Source organism: Phocoena phocoena, chromosome 9, assembly GCF_963924675.1.
Source record: "Phocoena phocoena chromosome 9, mPhoPho1.1, whole genome shotgun sequence".
In the NCBI taxonomy this organism is placed as follows: domain Eukaryota; kingdom Metazoa; phylum Chordata; class Mammalia; order Artiodactyla; family Phocoenidae; genus Phocoena; species Phocoena phocoena.
In genome coordinates this window covers 44,492,638-44,515,240 of record NC_089227.1, presented here as the reverse complement: position 1 = coordinate 44,515,240, position 22,603 = coordinate 44,492,638, and the positions used below count along the sequence as shown (strand labels likewise).

General features: G+C 37.5%; 1 protein-coding gene across 1 annotated transcript in view; it reads left to right on the top strand.

The window, feature by feature from the left end:
- Positions 1-2,527: 2,527 nt before the first annotated feature.
- The window catches only part of GLCCI1 (glucocorticoid induced 1), a 120,286-nt gene continuing 100,210 nt past the window's right edge, over positions 2,528-22,603 (top strand). The window contains exon 1 of the mRNA XM_065884246.1: positions 2,528-2,972. Within this exon, the coding sequence (XP_065740318.1) occupies positions 2,528-2,972 (445 nt within the window). The remainder of the gene's footprint in view (positions 2,973-22,603) is intronic.

Sequence of the window (22,603 nt, the reverse complement as noted above, 5' to 3'; positions counted from 1 at the left end):
TCCTTACACATAAAGATAAGTATTTATTTCATGAGAACAGAGGTTTAAGAGGCAACCAAGATATATTTAGTAAAGAGAAGGTGATTGAACATCCAAATAGGTCATGGTGACTTACCAGCAACTGAACATAGTATTTTAAGATCATACTAGTTCTCTGTGTGCGTCATTTAGATTTGTTTTGGTTGTCTGATTTAAGTTGGCATTGGCAGTTTTCAACAACACAGAAAGACTTTAACATATGGCTAGGTAGGTTGTTTTAGATCCAAATCAGGTATTGATCATTAGGACTGTGGCTTGGTATAAATTTAGAACTACTGTAATCTAAAGTGTTGGGGTCGTTACATACTTATATTTAGGAGTGGCCAGAGATAACATTTCTATTATGAAGCCATGCTGTAATCAAATCGACAACTTGGAAATTTACCAGCATTTTTAAAACCTTCACATATTTTAATCCGTCAATTTTTGTTCTTGATATTCTGAAAAAGTCATCAGAAAGAAATCATTTATCATTCTTTTTCCCCATGAAGGAAGGCACTTTCCTAATGAATGAGGAAATCGTTCACTTTAGATGGAAAAAATAATACAATAGGTCAATTATACTAAATTTAAAAGAGTAAAGTTTTTACTACATTTATATTTAATGTTATTCTGGAAAGCAAATACATGTGAACACAATGGGGATAATAGTAGTATCTACCTTGTGGATTATAGGATTCAAGGAATTAACACATAAAACATTCTTAGAACAGTGGCTGACACATGAAATGCTCAGTAAATGTTAGCTGTTATTCTACTATGTGATAAAGTGAGGAACTGTCACTAGTCTTCATGGGTGCAATTCTTGCATTTTACAGAAAAAGTGGGTTTCATCCACTTTTTACAGAACCTAGTATGCTTTCTGTTCTGAGGGTACAATGAAGCTGAGAGGGATGGCTCCTCTAAGTGAAACTGACCCCTGCATTTAGTGCCTGAAATCAGAGGAAGCCTGTCAGTGTGGGCAGACACCAAGAGTAGACCAATCTGATCTCCCACTTCTTTTTTATCTCATGGAAACGAATGGAGGGTATCTGATGTGGACCCTTCAATCAATTGTTCCTGCTTAACGTTTAAAACCTTGGCTTACTGTGGGGTAAACTTAGGTTCCTGACAGTCATCCAAAATCTTAGTTTCTCTTCAGTTCCACTGCAGAATAAAAACTAAATTTACCCCAGTGGATTGTTACATCAAGTCTGGTACGATTTCTCCCAAGAGGCCACCTGCTTCTGGGAAAAGACAACACGGTGTGCCCTCCATTACACCTCCATTTAACTGATGGTGTAATGATGTACAATTCCTTGTTGACCCCTGCAATTCAGAGTTACTGTCTTGGAACATATGATTTGATTATCTCTTTTCACTCCATAGGATAACTGTAAAAGTATCCACCCAGTGTTCAATCCAACCCCCAGACATTGCTTCTGATGGCCTTAAATTTTTTTGATTAGTCTACTCGCCACAAAAACTCAGATTACTAAAATTAGTGGGGAAGGGATGGATTCTTCTAAAACATCCCACCACCAGAACAGGTGTACTTGCAAAGTAAAGTTTGCCTGACGCATCCTCTGTCTCAAGTTGTACAAACGGCCCTGGAGGGTGGAGCCCTCACAACCTGCTTCCCTGGGCGTGCGCGTCTGTGGGTGTCGGGGCACGCGCAGGACACACATGGACCCACTCTCCCAGGGCAGCCCAATCAAAGTCCCCCTCTCACCTCAAAGGCTGTCAACTCTCACGCCCCTCCTTGAGCGCACAGCCCCTTTCTCCCTCTTCGCTCCTTCATATCCCGCCTCCAAAGTAGGATGCCTACTCTCACTGGCAGGTGCTCCTCTCACTCCTACCCTGAAACCAATCACTCGCGTACTGGTGGAGAACGACGGAGCCAATGGGAATGCTCGTTGCGGCAGCTGCCGGCCCGGAGCGCCGGGAGGCGGTGCAGGGGGCGGGGTACGGGTTGAGGGGTTAGGTGCCTTATGGAGTGAGGAGCGGGCAGAAGAGGCGGCGGCGGCGGCGTTTGCTGTGGCGCGGCTCCGCGTTCATCCAGGCACCTCGAGGCCCTTTCCCCTTACCAGGTCCCCAGAAGCAGGGGTCCCGGCCCTTCCTGCAGCTACCGGGCTCTCCTGCGCGTGCAGCCCCGCGGATCTGCGTGATCCCGGCGGCTGCCCCTTTCCCCTGTCAGCGCGATGCCCGGGGCGGCGGCGGCGGCGGCTCCGGGCTCCTCGCGGCCCCGGCCGTGACCGCCACACCGAGCCCGGTCGGGCGGTTGGGGCCGTTGGACGTTTGTTTTCGCAGCCTTCCCCTCCCCCCTCGCTGAGGCGGCGGGGGTGCGCGTTGCGAAGGGGGAGCCGAGAGACTCCTCCCCCTCCACGATACCCCCGCCCCTCCCCCTTACACACTCGCACGCACTATCGCGCCGGCTCCCACACGCTCGCGCGCCTCCCGCTCCGCGCCTCGGTGTTGGCCGGCATCGTCCAGGGCCCGCGGAGCCACCATGTCCACTGCCTCCTCCTCTTCCAGTTCCTCTCAGACTCCTCATCCCCCGCCGCAGAGGATGCGGCGCAGCGCCGCGGGTTCCCCGCCCGCCGCCCCCGCCGCCGGGAGCGGGAACGGTGCGGGCGGCGGCGGCGTGAGCTGCGCCCCGGTTGCGGGAGCCGGCCGGCTTCTGCAGCCCATTCGCGCCACGGTGCCCTACCAGCTCCTGCGGGGCAGCCAGCACAGTCCCACGCGCCCGCCCGCCGCCGCCGCCGCCTCGCTGGGCAGCCTCCCGGGGCCCGGCGCGGCCCGCGGCCCCAGCCCGCCCAGCCCGACGCCGCCGCCGACCTCAGCCCCGACCGAGCAGGCGCCGCGGGCCAAGGGCCGCCCGAGACGGTCCCCAGAGAGCCACCGGAGGAGCAACTCACCTGAGCGACGGAGCCCCGGCTCGCCCGTGTGCAGAGGTAGCGAGCCCAACCTTTCTGTCCTCCCGGGCTGCGTCTCCCCGACGGTGCCCTCCGTGGAAACTTCAGCCTCTCCGGGCTTCTCTTTGCTAGTGCATTATCGAAGGTGTGAAAGTGGCTTTGGGAACCTCACCCCCCTGCGGTCGCTGCGGGGCTTGGATGAGCAAACTGCGGAGCAACTTTTATTTGACCCTCCTGCCGCCCCTCAGCTTTTATCTTCCATCACTCGCCTGTATCGAAAGGTTTTTCAGTTTAAGAGCTGATTAGCTCACTCATGTGTTTGCTGTTTGTAGTGGGGGAAGGAGGAGCTGGGCGAAACACTTAAAAAAACACGCACACAAACTCTCCGGCAGCAGATAAGGTGGTGGTTGTAATCTCTACAGCCTCTTTGTGCTTTCCTACAAAGTTCCTATAATGTGTCTGTGCCTACCGGGATAATTTTTTTTTCTTTTTTGGGGGTGGGGAGGTGGAGGCACCAGTTATGATGTAAGGATATCCTGTTGGGTGTGTAGAGGGGACAGTTTTGGATGTGCAATTGAAGTGTATAGTGTTTGGTTTGGCTTTTTTGGGGGGGGCTCCCTCTTTTCTCTACTTTATATAGTCATATGCATCAGGGCGGTACTGCACTGGAAACAGTTTATGCCCAACTCAAGACTTTCATGGTAAATTTCTAAGGACCTATTTGTGGAGTGTGCTCACTTTTTTCCTTCTATTTTTAAGTACACTTAACAGTTCAGTTGAGCTGTTAAAGGATCTCAAGTTTCGTTTTTCTTAGGTGTCAAAGGTAATGGTGAACTGGTGGATGCTGTCGGCTTCCCTTAATGTTTTGTGTTTTGGGGTGGTTTGGTTTATGTTTAGGGACACGGTGAATGATCTAGTTTAGTTCTGGGGGAGAAAAGGAAGTTTAGCCAAAACAAGGATGTAAAACCCATAAGGGAGGGAGGAGTAGCTCATGTTATTAGATACCACGCTAGGGCTACAGATGCTGCTGCTGCATTGTGGAGAGAACGGATCATACCGAGGGGAAAAATCTCTGCTTGGAAGGGAATCACTGTGGAGCCTGTGCAGTGTTTATGTGGTATGTGTAATTTTTTTAATGGAGTTTTCTTGATGAAGGTCTTAGACTTGGAGAAAGTGATTGTGTTAAGATAGATTGCAGTTTTGGTGTTTTGTTTTAATATTTCTGACCCGTAATTAGCATGTTGCTGAGGCCCTTGTTTTCAGACCACTTGATGGTGAGGCAGGGTAGGATGTAGTGCAGTGGTATGTGTACAGGAGCACCGAGAAATACATCCTGTAATCAGTATGCACCAGAAGGAATTTGCTCCCCCACTCCTCCCCCAGGTCAAGCCAGCTACAGAAACTGACATCCTCCAGCAAATCCTGAATGAATGAATGAAAACAACGTGATCGCCCTAATAATGACCGCAACTGAACACACATCTTTGGCTGTATTTTATAGAAAAGGCCACCATTTTCTAACAGATTAATGCCATATGCAACTCCTTTGCACATTTTCTAGAACTGTATGAAATGAGAGGTAACAGAATGAAAAGAAGGCAGCAGTTACATAAATTTTTGAGTGATTTAGTTTCAACAGTACATAGATTGAGTTTTGGGATTTTCTTTTAGGGACTAATGTAAGAGCCATAAAATAAGCACTGCAGAAAGACTGTGTTCAGAGGGTTTTGTGGGCATAGTGAGTAGTTTCAGCAATTGCTGCAACAATATATTGGTCATCTAGTACCTCCTCCCCTTTTGTTGATAAACACATCTTACAACAGATCATAGTACAACTTGTTTTTCTGCATCCTTCAAAAGTCTTAATTGCTTAGGAATTACAAGGTCCATCATCAAGTAGTTTTAATGAAATTTGTGACCAGGCTTAAACTGTCCTCTTTGTTTTATGTAGTATGTCACTTCTGAGTTTAATGCAATTTTAACGCAATCATGATGAAAACACTTCTCTGACTCTGGTTGTTCAGGAGACAGATTTGCATCAGAGAGCTTGTATTGGGAACAGAAGAGGCCTTTCTGCTGTTTTTAACACCAGGTGGTTTTGTCAGTTTCTTACACTGAAATGATTTTGAATGTAGGTTCTTCTGCCCCCAGTTCCCTGATGATATTACCTTTCTGTTACTTCTCCACATCCCGTCTTGCTCCTCTCTACCTAAGTTAAAACTATACAACTAATCTGTCCTTTTTACTTATCTATTTAAAATTCATGCTATGAACAGTTGAACAATTTTTCAAACAATTATCTACTCAGTTTCTTTTGAATTCTGCAAGGTTCTGACTTCAGTGGATTGTAGCCTCCACAGGTCAAGGCTCCTGCCGCTGCTGCTGCTGCAGACACTGACATCACTATACTGCATGAATGAAAAACAACAACGTGCTCCATTTCTTGCTCTCCACCTCCTTCCTTTTCTGCACACTCCGTGTGTGTGTGTGTGTGTGTGTGTGTGTGTGTATGTATGTGTGTGTATGTTTAAGATGGTATTACGCTGTATTTGAAAGTACATTTAAAACTGTTAAATTAGGTAGGTGGTGGCTCAGGGATATGTGTTTAGTATAGAAGCATATTGCTTACAAAAAGCTTCAAGTGCTATGAGCATTTGGACTAGAGGTGACATAACAGCATTCAGTATTTTTTTATCTGGACTGGTGGTTATGGAAGAAAATACAGAAGATGTAAACAATTTTCTTTGTAATTGTTTTACCAAGAAGAAGTTATGAGACAACATAATTTCTTAACATGTTAGATCATTATCTCCCTCTGAAACATTCTTAATATGCACATTTATAGGGTTAAGTCTAGAATAATAAAGAAATGATACTCAGATTATTTCACAAGGCTGAGGAAAAGCTTAATTATGTAAATAGGCACAATTTTAATATGATATTTATAAAATCTAGCAAGAAGGTGGTAATTTTCTTTATTTTTGTAGCACAGTTTTAGATAATTTCAGTGGGTATCATAATAGAAGATATATAAATCTCCAAACACCTTGCTCTGTATAGAGGACATGGAGTTTTAAAAATTGAAATTATATTGTTTATGCATATGATCATATTTTTGTTTGCATTTTTAAAATTTTCTTTTGTATTTTTAAAACTTCAAAGTTTGTTATTTATATTCATTTCTTCTGCCTTTAGCAAAATGTCACCCTCCTCCTTGTTTAGTTCTGAAGGGTCTTGAAGTGGTGAATGACAAGCTACTGAATGCATCCTCAGACTCCCTGTGATGTGTTTGTAATAGATGTAAAATCATAAAGTATTATGCAAATAGTTATTTTTTGTAATGGTAATACATAAGTCTACCTTTGAGATAAATAGAACAACCCAAATGAGAATATAGCAGGATGTTAGTGTTAAAATTAATGATCTTTAAGCTAAAATCATGAGTAACAGTGAAAATATAATAAAGTTGCTTCTTTCTGAAAACTTCATAAAGCAAAACCTATGAATTCAAAAACAGAGCAAATACAATTTTATTGTGCAAGACAGTAAATAGCAATTGCAGGTCTTTTTGTGGTTTTTTGTAAGGATTGAGCACTGAGATGAAATATAAATTCTAAAAGATATAAAAACAGTTGCGTTAGAGCACTCGATGTAGAATACCGCTTATTTTTAAGTGTACCAAACCTAATAACAAAAACATGGAAGAGCTTGTAATTTATATAGTTCCTGCTGTGGAAAATAGCATGTGTTGATTCCTGATTTAACATGCCTAATATCATTAACTCTAGAGTGAAATTTGGTAAGAATTTTTCATGAGTACCTTGAGAGCCTTATTTTATACATTGAGAAGTTATGATTATATTTTAAAAGAAAATACAAAGCCAGCTAGCATATAATGCTGAATGACTGCCTGCATTGTGTGTGCATGTATGTGTGTGTGTCTGTGTTTTGATCAATTAATTTGCTTTCAGTTTTTTATTTTTCATTAAATTTTCCCTCTTGAGTCATTTTTACTGCTATGCTCAGTTTGTGGACTTCCAACATTTTTAATTACTTTTTTCTCTCTCTTTTTAAAGATACTCAGACATTCTCTTATAAAGTTACTTCTCAGGCCGATACTGTTGAAAATTAAGGTCCTCCGTTTGTCCCCCCCACTTTTAAAAATAGTTTTCCTTGAGTGCTTAGAGTTAACTTGCTTCAAAGCTTTCTTATACTAGACTGAAAACAGTTAAAGCTTTGACTGTTTTTCCTAAAGAGACAGGTTTCAGATACTGATTTTTGGGAAAGGTTTTCAGCCTTTGAGAAGTACACTGAGTATCAGTAGCGTTCATTAATTTTTCCCATTAATTATGGTACGTAAAATTTCTACATCAGTGGGTTAATAGCAGAATAGATAAGTGAATTTATAGAAGTTTTTTTATTCTTAAACTGTTTTATGTTCAAAGATTATATTCCTTTCGAATAACTATTATTCTAAGCATATTGAATATTGTATACCTAGGGTGTATAAAAGCACCTTGGTCAGTTTAGCTGTATGTAAAGTCGTGTATATATATTGAACTAAAAATTCTTTCATTATTTACAGTGCTTTTTACAGAAGGACATTTCATTCACTGCAACGTATGTTGCTTCAAGGATTTAATGCAAATTAGGATTTATACATTGGGGAAGTGTTGAAGGGTAATGGTATCCTTGTGATTTTTATTTGTGATAATGTGGACTAAATGTGAATAAGAAAACAAAGGAGTAATTGGGCTCCATGGCAATGAATAACAATGGAAATAAACAGCAGTGTTCAACAAATGGCGAGTAAGAGAGGATTTTTCTTAAATCTGAAATTTAAAACATTGCTAAAAGCCTGTTTTATCAAAGCTTCCACATACAGCTAATAATCTGCCAAGAAGTATATACTAATGACTTTGTTATTCTTAATTTTAGTTTAGTCTTTTCTCCAGAGTTTAAATCCCCAGACACCACCACGATAGGCTTTTTCACAGCACCTGTCCTGGGTCTGTGCCTGGCACTGCTGTCTTTTGTCTTCAATATATAATTTTGTTCTCTCATTAAATGTCAAAGAAACCAAATCACTGATGCTGTTTCTGTCCTATATTCTATTTATTTTAACAAGAGGTTGAGCTTATCTGATGATGGTCTCTAACTGGGTTTGCCAAAAGTTAAGTGGAGGAAAGAGAGAACACTACTCACCTATTGATGTGAAAAACCTGAGTGAGAAACTGATGGAAGAGCCAGAAGCCAATCTCTTTCCCTTTCTACCCCTCATCTGAACCCCTGGAACTGACCATGACTCCATGGATCATCCAGTTGATTCTAGAAGGATAATACTTGTGCTTATTCTGCAAAACAAATTATAATGGATTTATAGTAATTCTAAAGAAAACAGGATTATACTTAATTATGAACAAACTGTGGAAAAATACTTTTCTAGTATTTCATTTTTGTAGGAACAAACATGGCAGATACCTTTAAGCAGTGTTGTTTACCTCAGGTGAATGTTATTGTGGCAGCTTGCAGGACGAGGCAAGTTCATGAATAACTCAATAACCTCCCCAATATTATGTTGTATCTCTAATTGTTGTAGGTACAAAGGAAGAAAACATGTGAGTGCTTTACTATATATAAGGCAATATATTCTTTCATTCATCAAGAAAGTGAATTTGAAATCATATCTTCCGATTCCAGATACAGTGTTCATTCCACAGGATTATCCTATTTCTCCTAATTAAAAAGAGACTGATATTGGTCATCAGCTGTGATTTCTGAGCTATAAGAATTACTAAAGAAGAGGTTTTCTATTGGTTCCACAGCACTATTACACTGTGCTGGGGTGTGCTTTGACATTTTCAGGATGTCTAAAAATGTGTCGAGAGAGAGAGAGGGAGAGAGACAGAGAGAGGAGGGTATGAGCAACAGCCTGTGTGAGAGAAATCCTGGTTCCTGAGGGGTCAAGGATATGGACTTGGTTGTATCTGGCCCTGTGTACTTCTAGAATCTGTGCTGTTCTTGAATCGTATTATAGTGAGAAGTATTTTTCTCCATGATTATTAAAAGTTAGTTATACATGGTGGTAAACTGGTAGATGCTTCAGGAATTACTTAGCAGAGATTCTGGTCTCAAGGGATTGTCCTGGCAACTGGTACTAGGTTACTTTAGCCCCACCAAGAGCTAATAGTTATCACTGTAATTTGTGGGTTTGAACTCTGTATATTTGTAACTTAATGAAATGCAACTATGGTGAACCTTAATAATGGCTCACCAAAAATAAGGATGAGTTAAAGAAACTAGTGAGATCCATTATTGTCTGGGAAGGTTGATGTCCAGAATTGTCTTCCAAGTTATTAGAATTCAGAAATCCATTAAACTTCTGGATGTTTCATAACAAGAAGGCAAAAAGTGCTAAAACTTGCTGCCTAGTGTCTAAAGATAAAATACCCATCAACTACGGACAGTAATATCCCCTTATTAAGCCAGTATGGCCTCAGGGTGAACTTCTGTTAATAGTCCATATAGCTAACTTTAACTTTTATATTACTAAAATATTAATTATTTAGTGAAACATTTTCTAAAATTATTATACAGTTGTTTTCTTGAGCAGAACAAACAAGACATGAATGAACTCTTTGTGGCTTAATTAGCTTTATTAATACCTATGATATACCTAATAAAATAATTGCTGTTGATACTATTGAATATAAGATTGAATGAGCACTGACTGACAACTAGAGTTGCCCTATAACTGATTCTATAAATTTGCTTTGGGGATTGTCTTATTTCTGGTAAAGGTGGAATGAAGCAGTGTGTGGCTACATTTATTCCTTAATGGAATAACCTGGCTTTTTTCTCTAGAATTAATTATCAAGTTAAAGACCAAAGAAATGATTTTCCAAATGGTTCCATAAAAGGCTTAGAAACTGAAAGGTATACTGAAAAATATTGGATTTGGAGTCAAGAGACTTGGGTTATATTTCCACTTCTAACATTTGACTTATAGTAAGTTCTTAACTGTTTGCATCTTATTTTCTCTATCTTTAAAATGATATAGGTGGGCTTTTTAAGAGTTTGGTTGTGTAGGGAAAAGATTCCGCTATGGAAAGGAAAAGTAAGTTTATTAAAGGAAAAGTAAGTTTATTATTTACTGAGGTATAACTGACAAAAGTTGTATATATTTTAAGGTATACAGTGTGATGATTTGGTACACATTTACAATGTGAGATGATTAGCACAATCAAGATAATTAACATATCCATCACCTCACATAGATGATGCCTTTTTTTTTTGATATGTGATGAGAACACTTAAGATCTATTCTTAGCAAATTCCAAGTATATAATACAGTATTATCGACTGTAGTCACCATCTGTACATTAGATTCCCAGAACTTACTCATAACTGAAAGTTTGTACCCTTTGACCTCCCCACTTTTCCCACTTGCCAGTCCCTGGCAACCATCATTCTACCCTCTGCTTCTATGAATTAGACTTTTTTAGATTCTGCACGTAAGTGAGGTCATATTTGTTTTTGTTTTTCCCTGTGTATTTGTTTTTCTGTCTGGCCTATTTCACTCAGCAAAATGTTCTCCAGGTTTATCTATGTTGTTGTGAATGGCAGGATTTCCTTCTTTAAAAGACTGTATAATATTCCATTGTATATGTATACCACATTTTCTTTATCCATTCCTCTGTGAGTGGACACATAGATTCTCCACATCTTAGCTATCGTGGATAATGCTGCAAAGAACATGGGAGGGCAGATATCTTTTCAAGATACTGATTTTACTTCCTGTGGGTATATACTCAGAAGTGAGATTGCTGGATCATATGATAGGTCTATTTTTAAGTTTTTGAGGAACCTCTATACTGTTTTCCATTCCCACCAATTTATATTCCCACCAGTGTTATACAAGGGTTCTCTTTTCTCCACATCCTCACCAACACTTCTTATTTTCTTGTCTTTTTGACAATAGCCATTCTAACAAGTGTGAGGTGGTATCTCATTGTGGTTTTAATTTGCATTTCAGTGGTGATTAGTGATGTTGAGCACTTTTTCGTGTACCCTCATTAGCTATTTATATGTCATCTTTGGAAAATGTCTATTCAGATCCTTTGCCTATTTCTTAATAAGGTTATTTGTATTTTTTGCTATTGAGTTATATGAATTCCATATATATTTTGGACATAGCAAATGTATATATCCAAAAAACCATACACTTATCAGATGTATGGTTTGCATATATTTTCTCCCATTCCATAACTTGCCTTTTTATTTTGTTGATTGTTTCCTTTGCTGTGCAGAAGCTTTTTTAGTTGCTTGTTTATTTTTGTTGCTTGTGCTTTTGGTATCATATCCAAAATATCATTGCCAAGACTGATGTCAAGGAGCTTTTTCCCTATGTTTTCTTCTAGGAGTTTTATAGTTCCAGGTCTTAAATTTAAGTCTTTAATCCATTTCAAATTAACTTTGTGCGTGATGTAAGATAAGGGTCCAGTTTCATTCTTTTGCATGTGGATATCCAGTTTTCCCAGCACCATGTATAGAAGAGACTGTCCTTTTCCCATTGTATATTCTTGGCACCCTTGTCAAAGATTAGTTGACCGTATATGCATGGATTTATTTCTGGGTCCTCTGTTCCATTGGTCTATGTGTCTGTTTCTATTGCCAGTACCATATTGTTTCTATAGCATTGTGTAGACTAGATGATTCTTAGTAAAATCAGTTATTTACAGAGCTTTTATGTCAGCAACTAGTCTTCACTGGAACTCAATCTAAAACACTTTTATAATTTCTCTTTCTCTCTTGAGAAGTTAAGTAATCTGCCCAAGATCAGGTGGCATGCACAGAAGGCCCAAAGGGCCATGTAACTCTCTAAGTCCCGACTTCAGGGTCAGGTGAAAGTTGCTTTTGGAACCCAATTAATTATGGGGCAGGAAAGCATGCACAATGGGTTATCCCATTGCTTATACAGTTAAGTCACAGAAAGGCCAAAAATAGCTTTGGTGGGGTGTGAAGAGAAAGCTAAATGGCACTAAACTCTAGGGTCCACAGAACTTAAAATAGCTGCAAGTATTCCCAGTGATTCAGGCCTCATATATGTATATAAATATGTCATAGCACTTCAAAACCTTATTTCATTAGTAAGTCTTCTGCTTGGTCCTTAAAGTACTTACCACTTTGTTAAGACAATTTAGATTTAATTTTTAAAATTGCCTTTCACATGAAATCTTAAAATCTGGGTAGAATGAGTCTTGCATTTTCCTATTTGATAACATAAGCTTTACATTTATAATAAAGCATCATAGGCTCCATTCAACCATAACATTGTGATTCTTAACTTTTACCATTCTTTGATAATTTAGCAGCATTCAAAATAGTATCTTTTTATATTTCACTCTCATGGCAAAGCAGCAAGGTGCAGTATCTTCTCAATTTATGCCTCTTGGGCTCTTTTCCATTTTCTAGGTTTGCTGATGTGATGTATAATAGAAAAGATATTTCAATCTCCATTTTAACCATTTCTTTCAGGATGTTGTGGCGTTTTTCAGTGTCACTTGTGCTTACTCTAAGCCCTCTTTGATAGTCAGTGTGGAACATGAATCCTTTCATAAGTAACATTAGAAATGGTATTTTTATTGTTACTGTTATGATACTGAAAGTGTTATATAGAGTCTATGTGATGAAGTTTCTCATGACTTTTCTTGTGTAATTATTTACTTTTCTAGTTAAATACATCAGTTTATAAGTTGGATTAATGAAGTAATATTTGTATCTTAGAAGATAACAAAAACTAGTAGAGCTCAGTTGCTCAGTTACCTTAAAGAACTTTGCTATACTTATGTAAACCTGTGAAATGATCTTCCCACGAATGTGTAAAAGGATCATAGTAAAATACAGATTTGTTTATATATTAGCTGGTAGTCTATAAACAAATTATGATATTTTTGAGTGTTCTGTGACAGTGTCATTTTCTTTCTTCCAAAGTGTTTTGGAGGTTCTCTGGTGCATCTCCCTGAAAAGAATCAACTGTCCTTTTCCTGCTTAAAGTCAGGTTATTTCATTTAAGTGTCTAATACTTACTAAACAGGGATTAGCAAACATTGCTAAATGCAGTTTCATTAGCATTGTAAATTAGGGAGTTAGACTATGCTCAGAAATCAGGTTTTGGAAAAAAGCTACAACATTCTGCAATATTTTGCCAGATAGCTTTAAAAAACTTATTTTAAAATTCTGTTCTTTCTTTGCATATTTAAGTGACCTGTTATTGAAAAATACCTGGTCAGTTGATTGCATTTGCCCACTCTTTGTCTTTTTGGTTAACACATGGCCAAAGATGAGTGTAGCTTTAATGTAATTTCAGTGATAACTGTTCATTCAAGAAGTTTTTGTTTGCAGGTATTGTAGTTGTTGGCAGTATGTTGATGAGTAAAACTAATGCATTTTCTCCCTGTTTTACACAATAAATATTTATGGAGTCCCGGCTATGTCTGAGGAGCTCTGTTTAACCCTCACAGAATACGTATTCTAGGTGCTATTGGGGTGCTCACATTCATTTTTCTCAACAAGGTCAAGTCATTTAAAATCTGCCAAGAATTTGACCCACTATTTTCTCTGAGGTTTGGACTTCGTATGGGAATTATTATGTTCTGTGCTTATCTTTCAAGATTAGGTTGCACTTCTTGGTATTCTGTTTTGAATACCAAATACTTGTTTATATGTGTTTTTCCCTTATTAGATGAAGCTTAGGAGAGCATTATCTTGTGGCTTCTATATTATATCTAGGTCTAAGCTATATTGCTGCCTGGACATATTATAATATTCTGCTAAAGTCTGGCCTAGCATGGTGGGATTAACATGAAATCAGCTTCTGAAGCTGTTATATTTGGAGAAATTCAAAAAACCGTCATGCCAAAAATTTGGTGGGCATTTTCAATGAAAAATCTAAATGTTTTTAGATCTATCATAAAGATCATGATTATACTAAGCAAGCAATGAGAATATAAATTACATATTAATTTGTTCTTTATTGCAATGTAAAAATTTTTAAGTGTAGAGCAGATTTTGGGGTGTTTGTTTGCTTTAGAGAATATCTAATTTACACGCAAGTAAAATTATTCAATTTAGCAAAGTGTTATTTACACAAACTTTTTAGGAAGTCAGTTACACAAGATTGAGGTTCATCTGAGGTTGTAAAAATATATTACTGAATAGTGTAATTTCTCATTGCTACATAAAATGTTCTACTGACATTTAGCAGGATTAACTAATATCTTAAGAAGCTGTTATAAATGAACATGAATAGATCTTTTCCATTTCCTTTCTAGTCTGTTTTAAAATTCTAAGAAATGTTGTATTCAATTAACCCCTAAAAGGGAAAGTATTCATATGTACTAATGATTTTATTTCTCACATTTCTCTGTGGAAAGGTATGCTTTTAAGTTAGATAAACATTCCAAGTTTTCTTCTGGATTATTTTGTCCTTATAAAAAAAAAGTTATTACTTGAGTTATAATTTCCTACCAAACTGTTCCTAACCAGCTTAATGGAGGAAATATTTCTTCCTTCATGAAAAACTTTCACCAAACCTGCTACTGTTATCAGTGTCAGGAGGACAAGGCAATAAGTAAGCATAATTAGACTAGAAATATGATCGGTACTGTGGATTATGATTTTATTTATAATTGTATATGCCTACAGTCTGATTTTAACTTAAAGTTTCTGTATATACTTAAGGATGAAGAAATTAATTGGTCACCCATATACACACTACTGTATATAAAATAGATGACTAATAAAGACCTACTGTATAGCACAGTGAACTCTACTCAATACTCTGTAATGGCCTATATGGGAAAAGAATCTAAAAAAGAGTAGATATATGTATATGTATAACAGATTCAATTTGCTGTACACCTGAAACTAACACAACATTGTAAATAAACTCTACCCCAATAAAAATTTAAAAGTAAATAAATAAGTATACATTCACAGGAAGTTGCAAAGACAATACAGAGAGCTCCCACGTATCCTTCACCCACTTTTCCTTTAACGGTTATATTTTACAAAATTATAGTATGACATCAAACCAGGATTTTTATATTGGGGTGTGTGTGTGTGTGTATGTATGTGTGTGCGTGTGTGATTTTATCACGTGTAGATCTGTGTAACCACCAGTATAATCAAGATACAGACCTGTTCTATCACAGATGTCAGATGCCACTCAGATCCCCCTTGTGCTGCCTGTTGTAGTCATACCACTCCCTCCCCCTACCACCCTGACCCCTGGCAATCACTGATCTGTTCTCCATCTCTATAATTTTGTCATTTTGAGAATGTTAGATAAAAGGAATCATACACTATGTGACCTTTTGAGCTTGCCTCTTTTCCACTCAACATAATGCCCTTGAGATCTATCACAGTAGTTCAGAGTATCAATAGTCTGTTTCCCGTTATTGCTGAGCAATATTCCACAGTATGGATGTACCACAGTTTCCTTACCCATCACTTATTGGAGGACATTTTGGTTAAGGTTGGGTCTATTACAAATAAAAATGTTAAACAAATTTGTGTACAAATAAAAAAAATTGGTCACCTAATTTGATTATACCTAAGGGCTACACAATATCTGTGTGCGTGTGTGTGTGGTGTGTATGTATGTGTATAAAAGAGAGAATGCGGTAAAGTTCTCATTCCTTTCTCAACAATCACTGGATAATCACTGGCTCCTGATACTTTCTCCATATAGAGTAGAAATTCATGGTCATCTTTTCATAATGCTATAGGTAATTTTAATATACGAAGTGGTAGTGACTTAGGGACTTTACTTATCTCATGTAAGATAAAACCAATGGACATCTAACTAGATGAGAATTCTGAACATCTTCCTTGTGGTTATGGGGAAATTTGCTATTTAAAATACAATTATATTTCCTTCTGGAGGCATGTCTTTTGTGTGTGTGTGGGGGGGGGGGGGGTACACGGGCCTCTCACTGCCGCGGCCTCTCCCGTTACGGTGCACAGGCTCCGGACGCGCAGGCTCTGCGACCATGGTTCATGGGCCCAGCCGCCCCGTGGCATGTGGGATCTTCCCGGACCAGGGCACAAACCCGTGTCCCCTGCATCGGTAGGCGTACTCTCAACCACTGCACCACCAGGGAAGCCCTGGAGGCATGTCTTAAATGCTGAATTCTTTGAAGTATTTACTTAAGAATTATTTGGTAAAAAGTTGTTGGATGGGTTTGGAGAAACAAATTAATCAGTTTACATATAAATTACCTTTTCTGAATCATCTAACGTAATTTAGAATGACAATCCAGTTATCTACAGTTTAATTTTCTTAGTAAGTGTATGATCATTTTCTCTGCTGGAGTTGGCTTTGTGATTTTTGAGCAGAATATTATGTTGGTATTTAAATTCAAAGTTGAAAGAAGTGTTGAAACCTGTCGTTATTGCATTTCTACTGACTGGAGTGGGTATTCTTCTAGGTGGTAACTGTATATAGCAAATTAAAACAGACATAATGCTTACATCCTGCAAGTTTACATATCCACATATTTTAAAATATCATCATAATTGTCTTTGGATGTTTTGCTCATGCTCTTTACCTTCTTGCTGATCTCGTTACCATCTGTATAAAAAGTTTTAATTTAAAGTATATTCCACCTATGTTTCACATAGAATATATCATATTCCCTTAGGTAACATGCTTTGAAAAAGTGGCCTAGTGTATTTTTCTATGCTACTAACAGAAAATCAATAATTTATTAATAAGACTTTCAGACCCAGAGCATCATTGGGTTGGGTTCTTAACTTCCTTGCAACATAATTATTAACTTTTCCTCCTCCCTCATTTCTCTCATCCTACTGATCACTATATCTTATCCCATCTCCTTAGAATTATGTCCTGAATCTGGTAGCTTCTTTCCATCCCCTCACGGCTCCGTTATTACTTATTGCTTGATTTGTTAGAACTGCTGCCTCTTAAGTGGTTCCCCCACCATTAGTCTCCGCTCTCTAATTTACCCATTGCACAGTCTTTCTTTATAAACACAGTCTTTCTTTAAAAAAAAAAAAATCTGAAGTTCACAGTCCTTTCCTTGACATAAAAGACTCATCTCAGCATCCTCGATTGTGTACATCAAGTTCTTTGTAAACTGAACTCACTTTGTATTGAAAATGCTATTATCTTTCAATAGCTCCATACTTGTTCCTTGTCAGGCAAAGATTCTGTGTCAGTGTAAGGTAATCTACTGATTACTGTAAATTAGATTAAGTTAGATCACTCTATTTATGGTGACAATTGTAATAATTTAGCAAGACTTACTCTAAAATTTGGCTCAAACTATCTCCGAGGTAATTCAGACAAAGGGAGTTAAGCCCTTCCATAGTAGAGAAATTAGAAATTTATTCACCAAACCCTGTTTTGTCTCCCTCTTGGCCCACATCAAGACTCTTTTTCCTACCCCTCCTTGCAATTATATAAGGCTTGGTGATATACAACATTTTCATCTGTGTTCAATAAAAAAGCACTAGTTTGATCCTCGTCATTCATTCTCTTCCCTCATCTGCCAGCTGGAAGCAGAGAATCTAGCAGAGGACTCCAACCAAGGCCCTGGGGGAATGGTGGAGCCATAAGATGAAGGAAGTCTGAATCCCTGAATGATCATATAGAAGGCCATCTGTCAGCCAGGAAGATACACATTGAGTTTTTATTGTGATAAGCCACGAATTTTAAAAAATTGTAGCTGTTAGCATTAGCAACTTTACTGCACCTCACAGTTTAAAGAAAGGTGGTCTGCCAGCTGCTACTACTGGAGCCACTTTGAAAATTCACCTTGGAAGTCTCATTCTTACCTCGTGTGATCCATCACATAGGCAAGTGTGGTTCATTGTTATCAGTGCTTCTGTCAGTATGCAAGAGATACTTCATCAAGTTCGATTGTGTGATCTTGGTGGAATATATTTAGTTTTATATAATTTGCTATTTACTTTCATTAACTGAAGATGCTATAACTACTCTCTGATTAATAATTTAAGAGACTATTTTCAAAAAAATTTGGAGACATTTTAAGAATTGATAGCCGTGTGGAAATAAATCCATGGTCTCCCAGAGTGCCTGGCAGGACACGAAGTTTAGTGATCTTATTAAGTGGTCTTGTTATTTTATATAAATATGTTATTTTTCTTGGATATGCACTATATGAAGAGTTATTTATTATATGAACCTATATTAATGACCTGTTTGTGAAATACCTAAGCATGGATATCATAGCCTTTTATGTAAATGTGGAAAATGGGATGATAGAGATCTGAATTCAAGTTATTTTTGTCACTCTCTTGCACTTTATTCACAATGATTTTAGATAAGCCTCACATACAGAATATTAAAAAGAAACGTGGAGCCATTCTATTTGAGGCTTTTCCAGAAAGCCTCCTTTGCTAATGAGTTCCATAATATATGCCAGGTGATTTCTAGTTTTTGAGTATTAATTTCATTAAAAGTAAGGAAAGGATGGATAACTGATATCCACAGGTTCAACAAAACTTGAGTAGTTGTGCTAGGTGTTAGAGAAACAAACAGAAAAAGACAAGAGCTTTACTTTGAGGAAGGAGCCCACCCTCTGGTAGATAAGTCTTACATATATCATTTAAGTATAAACTAAATAGATTAGTGAATCATATTAGGTTTCACTTTCTTATTTCATTCTTAAATGAAAGTAAAATAGTTAAAATATGGGGGGGGAAGAGACAGATAAATGAGTGATTTGACATATCCATGAAAAAGAAGTTAACTGTATTATTCATAATGTTTGAATATATATTGTTCGTACTTGTCCTGTCTCAAACACTACATAGAAAGGATTTAAAAAATTCTGGTCAGAGGTGAAGAAGGAAAGAATGGAGAAAAAAGGCAGACAAAAATCCAGTTGACCCACCTCTTTTCTGTAGTGTGGTTTTGTTTTCTTCCCATGTTGAGAAGAGTCTTTTCAGTACATCTGGAAGTGTTGTTCAGGTTTTTATTACAAATGCCCTAGCTATTGTTGGTATTGTTAATGATTCAAGCTATATCCAAAAGTGTAGTCTGATATTTGTTCACTCATTTCTTGGGTTCTTGGATTGAACAATGTTCTTTCATCGTTTAAGGGAAAAAATTAACTTAGATGCTAATAACAAACTCTGGAACTTTGTGACTTCAGTCCATTTGTAGCTCCTGGGCAATGCCATTTTGACTGAAGTACAGTTCAATCAGTAATATCAATAGACTATTTTTGACTAGGATTATAATGGCCAGTTCTATGCCTGTTCTGGAGGAATAAAATATGATGCTCTTCTAAAATATTTTATGACACTTTTCCCCTACACTTAGTCATGCCACTAGTAGTTTTATTTTTTCTGAAGTTGCTCCCAGTCCTTGGCAGTGTTTCCTGGCAACCTTTTATGCACAATGTTTGTAGAATTGTTGAGGTGGAAGGTGTCCTGTGTATGCGAACACGGAACTGGTTTTTACCATGTTCTGTTTTACTCCATGGCCTCTACAAAGGTATCATTTGTATAAGACCTTTTCCTTCAGGATGTTTCCTGCAGCTTTGGGCCATATCCAGCTTTAATGAAGCATCCAATTTTAGATAAATTACTGCTTCATAGCTACATATTTGATTCTTTGATGTCAATATTTATGAAAGTAAATGCTAGAATAAACATCTGTGTTTTCTTATTTCTGAAGCCTTCATTCTGTTGAGCCTATTGATTTTGGGTTTATTCTACAGAAGCGTAGTTATATATTTCCCAGTCAACAACATATTCACCATTGCTGGATTTGGGGACACAATGTGAGGGAAAATGCAGCTAGTCGGCTAGATTTAATTAACTAGATTCTTTTGCATGAAGCAAATCCGTGGTATCCAGATGTATTTTCAGTTCAGAGTACTGTTTATCATTTGCCTACCATCAGTAAGTTAGCTTGACTAGCAGTCATATCTTACTGAGGTTAAGCAGTTACTCTTTTCCTAAGCCTTTCTCCTTAATCTTTTCTACTTCACCATGGAGTTAACTATTTACCTTATTATTATGCTATTATGAGCTAATCTGTAGGTTTTATTACCTAAACAAAATGTTTATAACTTAGACTTAAATGCTTGAATCTTATTTTCATTATAAATTGTATGTTGTTAAAATGTATTTGGATTTAGAATTCTACAAATTTTCAGTGTAGATTTAAGAAGAGATATTTACTTGTCTAGGAGACTGTTGTGCTTTCTCTGCCATATTAAGTCAGTATTCTTATTCAAATAAGAGATGAGAAACCTGATAATTTTCAGATTCTTTTTCAGGATCAGAGGAACTATAGTCATCATACAGACTTCATCATAAAGATCTTGTGTTACATGGTAAAATTTGGTTGTCCTTTTGTAATAGTGGTAAGACCCTGATTCCATAACATTAATAGTCAATCAGTTCTTTCTTGGTCTTGAAAATTATTTTAGGACTTTTTGTTCTTTATTGACCTGTCCCATAGATACTGGGATGATGTGGACAGAGGCTGCTTACTTTTGTTCCTTCAAAAAGCAGATCCTTGTAGATTTAGCTCCTTGCAAGGTGAAGGTCCTCTTCAAGGCTTCTTCCCATCTTGTTTTTTGCCAAATGACTCTCTCTTCAAGCCCCTCAGCCCATTATTCTACCTTTTCCCATGGTAAACTCCACCTTTCCCCATAAGAGGAATTCCCGTTCCTTGATCCATTCCTGGTTCTTGCTGCAGGCTTCTGTAGGATTGACTTTCAAACTTTACTCTGTAATTGCCAGCTCTAGAGGAAGGGGATGGGCAAAATTCTATTAATGGAGTGACTATGGATGCTCCATTTCAATTAGTTTCTTCACTAGGTTGGGCAGGAGCTAATTTCTCTACTAGGTTACGTCTCTAAGACTAACATTAATTTTTCTCAGAGTCAACACAATAAAATATTGGAGGAATATTAAAATGTTTAAAAATATATGTATATATATCTGGTTCTATAAGAAATTTAATAACTACATTTGGTTATCAGATATTCTGGAAATTCTTAGTCTTACAGGTGTGCTGAGAGAATAACTATATGAATTTACAATCCTTCTCTGGTCATTTCTTTCATGTAATGATGGAAGACTTACCTTAGAGATATTGAGCATTCTGCTACTCTCTTCCCCTTTGAAAGTTACTACCTGAATGGCTCACACATTCCAGGAGCCCTTACGTTAATTCCTTTCCAAGCTGTTGGTTGTTTGAAGCTATTCTCTGGTAGATTCTTCAGGACGGACTTATGGGAACAATATTCCTTGAGTTCTCATGTATTATGTAGCAAGAATATACAAGACTATAAGAAGTTTTAATCTATGGGTTTTTATACTTGAAGGTCACTTTAGCTTCATTAAAATGTGTTTGATTTGGGCTGTATCAGCTGTATCATTTTCTCAGATACATGTATAGTCTTTCAATATGTAGTTTGAAGTTATCTTTTATTCCTGGAGAGTTTTATTATAGTTTTTATCATTTTTTGCTTTGTTGCTTTGGTCTTCTTCAGGGACTCCTACTAAACATATGTTGGACAGTCTTGCTTAAGTTACATATTAATTATTGTCTCTTAAAATCTTTTTATCTCTTCTTTTTTTTTAATTCTAAAATTTGTCTTATGTTCCATTTTCTACTTTTGGTAAGGCATTAACCCACTGTGCTTGTTGTTAACTTAGTCTTCATTCCTGAAATAAGTTTTTCTTTTATTTCTAAATCTTTCCTGAGTTTGATCACCTCTCTTTTCATATCTTCCTTGCTCTCAAACACATCATTTTTCAGTTTTTCTAATTCTGAGGTTTTTCATTGCTTCTGTCATTTAAAGAAGATTTTTAGCTTGTTTTGAACTGTTAGATCACAGTTTTCCCTACTTTAAAAATCAAGGCGTTTGATCAGTAATATTGGTTGTCATACTGTGGTAAAGATATAGCCCATTCTGTAGCCTTTATTATAGTCTTTTTTGTTAGTTTTTTTTTTTAATTGGGATATAATAGTGGATCTGTCTCATTTGGTTAAAAATTTTCTAAGCTCTACCATTGCTTTAACTGGAATTTAAGTGCTTTGAAACAAAATTTTGTTAAACATTTTGTCTTCTGGTTCAGGAATATTTGCTTTCCTTTCACTTACTATATTAATGTCCATTTTTGGTCATCTTATTTTCATTGTTTTATAGTTGCTAATACTTTGTGATTATTTCTTTAACATTTGAGACCATTAGTTATATAAGATTTTAGATGTTTGGAAGCTCTATTAATCAAATTCATAAAGTTTATAGAATGTTCTTCTACTAATTATGACTTTGCCAGGGTTCCTTAAAGAAATACCATTTTCCACCAGAAAAAAAATGAACTTAAAAATCTTTAGCATCTCAGCTGCCATATATGTAATTTCTTTATAGATATATTCCAGGTGTCAGAACTCCATCTTAATTTGTTGTGTATTCTTCCAGTGCTTGTCACCAGCCTTCATGGCCATCTTGGTGAAGTTTTCTTTTACAATCTTGATACAAGAAGATACTCTCTTGGGTTTTCTTTGAAAACAGGCTGAAGGCCTTCCTCCAAATGTCGTATCTCAATTTATGTATCATTTGACACAAATTTGAGTGAGCTATAACCTAGAG